Source organism: Taurulus bubalis, assembly GCF_910589615.1.
Source record: "Taurulus bubalis genome assembly, chromosome: 17".
Classification (NCBI taxonomy): domain Eukaryota; kingdom Metazoa; phylum Chordata; class Actinopteri; order Perciformes; family Cottidae; genus Taurulus; species Taurulus bubalis.
In genome coordinates, this window is record NC_136605.1 from 10,804,679 (window position 1) to 10,815,105 (window position 10,427).

The 10,427-nt window shown below is 43.7% G+C and overlaps 1 protein-coding gene across 1 annotated transcript; it reads left to right on the forward strand.

The window, feature by feature from the left end:
• Positions 1-3,388: 3,388 nt before the first annotated feature.
• Positions 3,389-9,630, forward strand: gfap (glial fibrillary acidic protein; the record flags this gene model as incomplete). Its single annotated transcript, XM_079233816.1, has 9 exons — positions 3,389-3,909; positions 5,749-5,809; positions 5,898-5,993; positions 6,101-6,262; positions 6,375-6,500; positions 6,797-7,017; positions 7,110-7,153; positions 7,667-7,749; positions 7,948-9,630. The coding sequence occupies 9 exons, from the start codon at positions 3,389-3,391 to the stop codon at positions 7,987-7,989; spliced, it is 1,356 nt and encodes a 451-aa protein (XP_079089942.1). The 3' UTR covers positions 7,990-9,630.
• Positions 9,631-10,427: the final 797 nt, after the last annotated feature.

Below are 10,427 nucleotides of genomic sequence, written 5' to 3' on the forward strand. Positions count from 1 at the left end.
TTAAGGCCTACTCCTGTCCTGGGAATGAGGGCCTTGATGCAGCGATGTAGGCGGGGCTGAGACAGTTGTATGTCCAGCTCGTTAATCAGAGTTCAATTTGGTAAGTGGCCATCGGTGAGGGTGAAGTATGGCGGAGAGGAGGTTCACACTGGAGTCTATCTGGGTGTAAAAACACAGAGCACAAAGCAAGTGTTGAGTGTGAGGCAGTCAAACTCAGCTGGCAGCCATGCTTCCTTGGCCTGAGATCAGAATGAGTCCAGCAGCATTAACATTCTGCCCGCTCCGTTTCTCCCTCGTAAGTCGTGCAAATGAAACGGCCTCCTCATGTCGGACACATGAATCAGCTGTTTGCCTTGGCCCTCGGCGACTCCGGCAGCAGGGAGGGGAGGCTCTGCACCACTGCCCTTCTTCTCCCCCACTGTGGATGTTTAATCTTCGGGGCATATTACCTCAGTGACCAGATCTGAGGCAACGCTAGTGATTGTCTGAAACATCCAGAGAGCTGAAACGATTAATGTCAACTTACTGATGCAACCCCGGCATCAATCCTGAGCAACGGAGCCTTTTAAATCAACAAGTCTGTGCCAGACTTACAGTGTGCCATCTCATTGAACCTCTGTAAACAGAGAGCAATTGGAATTCAAGACACCGTGTTGTTGTTTCTCTTCCTTCACACCAACAACACTCGGAGGCCAGATAGCAGAGTGATACGGTGCTTTATTCACTGTCTCCCAGTACCACTGGTTTCCACTCTCTGTGGTTTTATGACCCAGTAACAAAGAAGTCCTTTATTTCACACTGCTGTTTTGGTTTTACTACCTGTAGCAATGCCACAGTTAAATGAGTATACCAGTGTTTCATCTTTCTCACAACAAATAACAATTAAACGTTAAATTGATTCTGGAAGATTGTTAAATGCGTTGCTGTACAAATTAATTTCTCTGCTGTTTCCCACAACCAGGCAGTCATTGGGTTTCTGTCTCTTGTGGTGATAAGTGACAAAGAGTAGGAAAATTAAGTAGTTAGAGCTAGGGAAAGATAATAAAATAGTTTTAATTCATTTTATCAAAAGAAATACATAGTTTCATATTTATTTTTACAATAAATGTTTATGATTGAACTGTCAGTGTTATTTGGTGATGTTTTCATATTCATCGTCACTTGTCTGACAACCTTTTTCTACTTTTAAAGGTTGTCACACTATATAGAGGGAAGCTTGTGAATTTGTAGTAAATGAAATCAAATCTACATGCGGTGACAGTGTTTTGTGACAAAGGACTCTAATTTCTTAATTCTTCTTGTGTTCAGGCATGAACAACTGACGAAGGAGAGCAAGCAATCAGTCACAATCTCTTCAAAAACAAGTCAGAAAAAGATCAGCTGAAGTGCCCTGAGGTAGTCGGCCCTGCGTTGTCAAGGTGATGGGGGAAAATGGTTTTGTAACGCAGCGTCTGTTAGTCCCTCTGGGGGTCTCTCTCCCTCCCTCCTCCCTCTCACTACTCCATGTCTCGACCATCCATCGGTCTTTGGAGTCAAACAGGACGTCTAATAACACCCAGAGTCCTCGGCTACAAACATGCAACGATACAAGTGTGCTGGAGCTTCTGCAGCATGACGGTCGACCAACTGGAGATGACTGTGTCCTCATGTCGCTGAGCTGATGACTTGTAGCAGGAGCATGGCCACATTACAACCATCCATGTGGACAGGTGGGAGGAAAACAAAAAAAAGTACTTTATTTGCTCAAAGTTACAAAACAAAGGGAACAGACTGGTATGGGAAACAAACACTAGAAAACTACAGCTTTAAGGCGATCCAACATGCGGGTAGACAAAGAAGACAATCCTGCAACCGACAAGGGGAAGACAAGCAATGAGGCACAGGTGGAAACAATGAGGGCGGAGCTTTATAATCACACGGGGAGGGAGGAGTCTGGAACGAGAACAGGTGAAGAGAATAAACAATCAGGAAACACTGGGAAGACACACAGAAAACACAGGGTGTTACAGAAATGTAAGTTTGGTTAAATGTATCTGCAAACAAACTTTTGTTTGGTCAATTTATTTTATTTGGCAGATCACCAAATGTATTTCATGTCACAATATATGTTGTTGGACAAAACAAAAAAAATAATAATAAAGTACAGAAAAAAAAGAAGAAAAAAAACACAGCAGACAAACAAACATAACAAAACAAAAACAACATAAAATACAATCACCCTGACACCCCTTTATTATCTTTTACCTGTACATTTGCATACACAGCCCTGCATTAATACCTGCATTTTCTCGCCCACGAGTACTTGACCACTCCTCTAATTTGTTAAAAAAATCCATTAGATTGTTCCATGCTTGGTCAGTTTGGCTTGAATTGTTCTTTACCCTGGCGATCATATTTTCAAACGCAGCCGTCTCTGTCATGAGTTTGAGCCAGTCTGTGAGCGTGGGCGTAGTGGGCTCTTCCAGTTTTGCAGTATCAGCCTGGCTGCCACCATGAAACTTGTTAATGACAGTCTAATCTCTGCTTTGGTAAGGCCTGGTGGCACTAATGATGTGTCCCCTAATAAACACAATTGTGGGGATTCTGATAAAGGCCGTTTGAGCCACCCTTCTAGGTTTTTCAGTACCTTCCAAACAGGCAACACATTGGAGCACTCCCACATAGCGTGTAAAGTGTCCATTTCTGTTACATTTCCAACATTTATTATCCTGCATCAAGCCCATTGTACATAGTTTCAGAGGTGTAAAATAATATCTATATACCATTTTGTAGTGAGTAAACTTGCTTCTTGCATCCCTTGTAGCCCAGCCTACATTTGATATTATTTCTCGCCATACATCTTTCCTAATCTCAATGTCAATAATAATATTTCATTCCTGACTCTAGTTGATCTGCTTCGACTGAGTCTGTTGTTGCTTGATCTGATCAGAATGTGAAGACCTCCTCCCAACAGCTCCGTCCCGTTGTTTCATCAAAACATGTTTTTGTGAGAGTGCATGTGTGGTCAGGTTGAATTGGTGACCAAACCGTGTCACACAAGTTCCTTTTCATGAAGCTGGAACAGATAGAAAGAGAGAAAGGGGTGAAAGTAAGCGATAGAGAGAGAGTGAGTGAGTCACATGCCTGGGGAGAAAGGAGTAGAGAGGGAGAGAGAGGGAGAAGGCCAAGAGACATTTGTAGTTGAGTGGACGAGCATAGACAATCCCTGGCACACAGCTCTTTGAGTGTCATGTAAACCACCCCTTCGCTCTCCCTTTTTGTCCCATTCACTGCCTGCCACCCTCCTTTCTCTCCGCCGCACCCTGTGGCCTCCCTGCTTTGGACTTGGGGGCTTCGCCTGCCTGTATAAGAACCCTGTTTGTGCCCCGAGTGAGCTTCATTCCCAATCATGGAGAGTCAGAGAGTCCAGTCCTCGTACAGGAAGCGTTTTGGGCCTCAGGGCTCGGGCAGCACGGGAGCCAGAATTGGGAGCCTTTCTTCCAACCGCTTCTCCTGGCATGGCACCCCTCGCAACCACACCTACTCCAGCCCGATGTCCCGGATCTCCTTGGGCTCCGGCAACACAGCCCTGCTCCTGGGGAGCCCCGTGGACCGGCTGGACTTCTCAGCTGACTCCCTGATGAAGACCCAGTACAAGGAGACACGCACCAACGAGAAGATGGAGATGATGGGCCTGAATGACCGTTTCGCCAGCTTTATTGATAAGGTGCGCTTTTTGGAGCAGCAGAACAAGGTGCTGGTGGCAGAGCTGACCCAGCTGAAGGGGAAGGAGCCCAGCCGCCTGGGGGACATCTACCAGGAGGAGCTGAGAGAGCTGCGCAGGCAGGTGGACGGTCTCACTACGGGCAAAGCTCGGCAGGAGATGGAGAAGGACAACCTGGCTGCAGATCTGGCCATGCTCAAGCAGAGGTAGGAGGAAACGGGGCGGGCCTCATGTGGGTGGAGGATGATGGTGGCGATGCAGTCATACTTGGTATGTCTTATTTCTCTTAAAAGATTGATCCAGTCACAGGAATAATGTGACTGACTCACCACTTATTTTGCATTCTTGCTTGTATTTCCTGATGTTAACAATACATTTATGTTAAATTTGGTACTTAAAAAGTGTATTGAAAGTTTGGAGATCAGCTCAATGGTTCAAATATACATAAATAAAGAATCCTGCATATCTTTGCGAACAATATAAATATGCATTTAAAATATAAAAACATGTTCAGAGATACCTCATTGCTTTCACTAATAAAAAGGCCACGTAACAGGAAGGAATGAGTCCCAAACTCACTATATCTGAAGTTCTACGCGCTGTATTTCTGTTTCATTTCCTATAAAGACATTTTTTATTTGTTTTGCCTCTTCTATGCATCTTTTTTGTTCAAATTAGCACTTATATTTGCCACTCCAGTATCTAGAGTTGCTCACAAATGTGTCGACTGCTTTTGGCCAACTTGGCTTTGCTGTAATGTTGATGCTGTGCACTTAGTTGCTTTGGGATTTTGTAAAATACCACGATGGTAGACGAATAAATTCAGTTTCCTTAGATCTGAGGTCTCTCTCACTTGTTTTTTGCATAGCTAATTTATTTTTTTCTTCCTTTTTTTTAATTACAAAAGCATTTACATGCAGATTTTGTTGTTGTCTGCTTCATTGGAATGCAGTACCTTGAGCTCTGACCGAGCTTTTCTCCTGCATCCCTCTTTACAAACTTGATCCTGACTGAACCCCCTCGTCGCCATTGAGTGAGTGTGGAGGAATGAGGGAAACACAATGGCAGCCCTCCACAAAGGAAGCAGACAGCCAGACAGATGTTCTCTTCTCCAGTTACTCTAAAACACTGATTCAGTCACAAATCCAGTTTATTTTAATGTATGGAGCACATGCGGCATTTATCTATACATTTATTTAGTAAGGACAATAAGTGATGTAATGTCCTTGAGGGTGGAAAAGTCCACTCCTCTCTGCCCTCTGATTACTATGCAGCTGCCTGTCCCCTGAAAGAACACAGAGTGAATAGTGATGTCCGTGACTGAGAAGGTCAAAGGTCACTTTTTTGATTTCATTCAGCAAATTCTGCATGAAGCTCTACAGATGTTACCCAGAGTCTGGGCATTTATGTGTCCAAGCCTCAGAGGGATTGCTGTTTGGTGTGTTTGTCTAGGTGTGAGGTTGTGCGTGGGCACACGCACTCTGTGTGTGTGTGTGTGTGTGTGTGTGTGTGTGTGTGTGTGTGTGTGTGTGTGTGTGTGTGTGTGTGTGTGTGTGTGAGAACTCCATCCCGTGGGAAAGGCCTCTGGCTGTTAGATTGGAGTGAATGTGTAACGATGCAGAAGTTGCCCTTTCAGCTGAGCCCCTGTCGTCTCCTGAAGCACGAGGAGCAGCACTAAAGCTCACAGTAAAAATCTGATCAAAATGCTTGAAATGGGTTTCCAGTATCCATAGTTTGACTCTTATTATGCAGGAATGTCTCTTTTGTATTGCGGAAAACTGTTTGCTTATTTATCTTTTACTGATGTTTTGCCATAACGGAGCAGACAGATAAAAAAATGCTGACAAACATGCGATCAAAAATGAAAATATCCAAAATAAGTACATAATCAATATGTATGTTATGATATATGATGCATTTTCCTGTTAATTAGGAATATACATTATTAAGGTTAGATAGTTTGTTTTATGGTTTTGAATCATCATTGTCCACGATCACCTGTGAGGCACTTCAAGCGTTTTACTCTTCTTTTGTGACGTTCACAGGTTGCAAGATGAGATTGGCCTCCGACAGGATGCAGAGAACAATCTGAATGCCTACAGACAGGTAACTCGGATCAGGATCCAAACATTTATAACTTCAGTATGCCTGACTGTCCACCCTCACTCCTCTGTGTGCCTCATTCTTGGCGTAGGATGTGGATGAGGCGGCTCTCAATCGGGTCCAGTTAGAGAGGAAGATCGATAACCTGCAGGAAGAGATAAACTTCCTGAAGAAGACTCATGAGGAGGTAAGAATGAACTTAAGGAAAATAAGCATGCTCAATCAACTTTAACTACCTTTAACCACCTGATTGGAACTGTTCTTCCCTTCTCCCTCTACCTTTCCCCGTATCAGGAGCTGCGTGAGTTACGGGAGCAGAACATGGCCCAACAGGTGCATGTTGAACTGGATGTATCCAAACCAGACTTGACTGCTGCTCTGAGGGACATCAGGGTCCAATATGAAACCATGGCCTCCTCAAACATGCAGGAGACGGAGGACTGGTACCGATCCAAGGTCAGAAGACTCAAAGACATGCCTTTCATGAAGTGTGTAAAAAAAGAGAAGTAGAGTCAACATGTCTTTTGAGATGTATACAAACATTTGGACTGTTTGTCTTTGTGCGCAGTTTGCTGACCTGACAGATGCAGCCAGTCGGAACACAGAAGCCCTGCGCCAAGCCAAACAGGAGGCCAACGAGTACCGGCGTCAGATTCAAGTGATGGCTTGCGATTTTGAGGCTCTCAAAGGGACAGTAAGGACACCGAATCACAGAAAACACAGTGCATTACGACATTATGCAGCTTCAATCAAAATTAGGCTATTCTACATATTTCAATGATACATTTTGACTCCACAAAAGGACAGTGAAGTCAGACAGTATTAGGGCAGTGACACGTTGGTTGTATTGGGTACACAGTATTTGTGTTGGCAGCAGAATTGTCTTTTTAAAATTATCAGTGTCGAGCATGACAATAAATCCTCGGTGAACTACAGTCTGCTACATTAGATGTTGGTGTTCATTACTCGGTCTTGTCTCCGCTCTTTGAGAACGAGTCTCTGGAACGCCAGCTCCGGGAGATGGAGGACCGCTTCGCCATGGAGACGTCTGGTTACCATGATACGGTGAGCCGTCTGGAGGAGGACATGCATGCTCTGAAGGATGAGATGGCGAGACACCTGCAGGAATACCAGGACCTTCTCAACGTCAAGCTGGCCCTGGATATCGAGATCGCCACCTACAGGAAGCTGCTGGAGGGGGAGGAGAGCAGGTGAGCCAGAGCTCTTTGACACAATCAACAAATACAGAAACAAGTAATGATAACATAGTAATGAGAAATATTCTTCCTTCTTCTTCATCCAGGATCACCATTCCAGTTCAGAGCTTTTCCAACATGCAGTTTAGAGGTCAGTATGAAATGTGGCACCTCCATATTCTCATCCCTTTATTCATTTGGATGTTTTTGCTTTTTGGAAAGTGCTCAGCAAGTATCATGTATAATTAATATGAAAGATAATCTCAAACAAAAATTATAAAGGGGAACACCAAAATACATTTGTGATCATTCTTTAGGAACCTTGAATATGCATTATGTTGTTCCCCGGCTCTTTTCCTGTCCCCTCACCTCTCTTAAATAAAATAACAATAAAATACCTGAAAAAAAAAAAAATGGCTTGTAGAAATATCACCCTTCGCATCTCCCATTATTTATTGCCTCAAATGTCATATTTTGGTACGTGGGCTATATTCTAACATTCCAAGATGAATTTTGTATTGCTTTTGAGGCGGTCCCTCTTATGCCCATATCCTTTAAATATGCTGCATCAACCGTGTGTAACAGTACCTGACGGCTTACTAAGACATCATTGATCAGAGGATAATAAACGTATATTTCTTGGACTTGCACTTTCATCTAATAGAAACTAACCTGGACCCTAAAACCCAAGAGGCCCACGTGAAGAGGCGCATCCTGGTTCGAACTGTGGAGACCAGAGATGGGGAGGTATGTGCTTTTAAAAACCACACAGTGCCAATCTGCACATTGCACCTCTCACTCATTCCCTCTGGAGGGCAATGTTGAACCCTTCTGCAGGTTTTCACACTCTTTCACTGTCGCTCTACACAGCTGATGTCATTTGCAGTAAAAACTCACTTGGGATCTGTTATTTTTCTATTTTTAACTCTGATGTCTTTTTTTCAGATCATTAAGGAATCAACAACTGAACACAAAGATCTTCCATAAAGTTCAGCCCTCCTCATGATCTGAGGATTATTACAATTATTTTTTTGTTTCCAAACTGAAAAGCTGCCCCATCAGTCATCCCATTATTTCATTTTTTCTCTCCTTTCGTCATCACCTTTACTGCCCTAAAACCATGCCATAACCATTAAAAACTCATATACTTCCTCATTAGATTTATTAACCAAAACATTTATATGTCCAGCTTTTGTCCAGCTGTGAGTAGAATGTAGGTCACTCATCTTAAATGACGTGTAGCTTGGTAACCTGTTGGATTTGAATTATGACTGACCCTGATTTTTAGCATTGTTTCAGAGTAGCTGCCATAGGAGAGGCCTTGACAAGTAGCGGTTGTGTTCGGCTAATATGTGTGGTGGAGGTTGTCTTGTGGTTCTGTGGATGTGAAATGTGCCAAGGGAAGTACAAGAGGGAGTTGGGTTTTTGCAGACACCAGATTTGGATTCAGGCAGGAAATGAGAGGTATGTGTATGTCAGAGCAGATTTTTGGCAGAACTGCAGTTAAATTTGGACTATGTTTTTATTTATTTTGACCTTTGCTGGTGCTAATTTGCATTTAATTCCTTTGTGTTAGCAGCAGCCACCTCTGCTTGTGTGTTGTTGCTTGTGTTACCTGCAGAGGTGTTTTCAATTAGCGCATTCCTGACTCGCCTCTGGCTGATTAGACGTGTCTTCAGATTGACACCGGGTGGAAATCATCAAACTCAATTTAATATGTGCCAATGTCACTTTTTCTCATGTTACAACCCTAAACCTCACAGAGCGGCAAAACAATCTGCTACTGCTGCTTTCAAAGGGTCAAACTGCGAAACCAGGTGATACAACAATGAGTGTTTTGTCCGACATAATGGACAGTCAGTGAGCTGTAGACGTTGCGATTGAGTTTACAAACATGTACCTTTACTGACACCAGGGAGGCACACAGGAGTCGAGCAAAAAGTGTGAGCAAAATCGCCAAATCTCAAGGACATCAGAAAAACAGACAGCTCTGTCAGCTGTCTGTTTTTCCCATTCAAGATGAGATCAAAGGTATAGATATTTGATATATGACATTTAGCATCAGGATTCCATATTCTCGCACAATTGCTGTACCAATCAGCAGTCTAAATCTGTTTGTGCAGTCATCAGCCCATTTTAGCTATGTTTATTTCCATGTGACTGCAACAATTGCAGATGCTATGTTTGAATACTTTCCACTCTGAGAGCAGTGACCATGGCAACATTTACAGTGATGTCACATGCATACCGTTTATTAAAAAAAAGGCTATTAAGGGGCACAACAAAATGAGCCGAAACAAACGGGAACAACTTTCCTCCATCACTTCACTTCTGCTCTTCTGCGCATCCTCTATTCAACACACACCCAGCTGGTGGTGTCTTCTCTCTTGAACACAACCCGATAAGACATTTTTTTGACACCAGGACCCATCAGGGCATGCCCACTTATCCAGCACGGGTGATGGGGACAGATCCAGGTTGGAGGTGTGGAGGAGGTGTTTGGAAGCTGTCGTTGTCCTCAAGCCTCCAGTTTCTCCACCAATATCCCTCCTCCCAATTCACCAGCCAATTTCTGTAGTGTTTGACTGATAGAAGAGAGAGAGAGAGAGAGAGAGAGAGAGAGAGAGAGAGAAAAGAGAAAGAGAGAGAGAGAGAGAAAGAGAGAGAGAGAGAGAGAGAGAGAGAGAGAGAGAGAGAAGAGAAAGAGAGAGAGAGAGAGAGAAAGAGAGAGAGAGAGAGAGAGCACCAGAAACCCTTATTTTATTAATACTTTTGATTGGGGGGATGCCGGAGTGAAAAGGAAAAAAGGAGGCTTGGATGAAGGCTGGATGAACGGACATCACAGCTCAAACACTGTAATCAAGCCTCCTGCTCTGCCGGGAGTCCCGCTGACTGAAGCCGTGCTGACAGGCCCTGCCACTAATGAGAGTGATGCTACACCGAAGCTGGCTGTCGCTGCATTCGTCGCCAAGGACACGCTGTGAATTTGTGTTCCCATGTGCCTCCCACCTGCTCCCATCCACAACTTCCACTCCTGTCACTCAACCCCGTCTCCTGTTTCTCCCAATAACGTGCAGTCCTCTCTTGTATTCACTGTGTTGTCGTTTTTTGATGTCGATCTAGTAGAACTTCTGACTCCTGAGTCTTGTAGCGAAGAAGCAGATGAATCCTGCTTTTTTGGGGGGGAAGAAACCCCTGCAGGTGGGAATATAACGTTAGATATGACCAGTGCTACACGCTACGATGTAAAGTTAACAACAATAAAACATGGTTATTAGAGTTGATGCCTCTTTTTTTGTTTCTAACAATCGTTCCATACAATTTTCATGTCAGTTCATGCGTTCGTAGTCGTTTATCTTTACTTCTGATTCAATACTGACACTTTTATCAATCTCCTGCCAAGTTTGATTGGATACAAATGATAG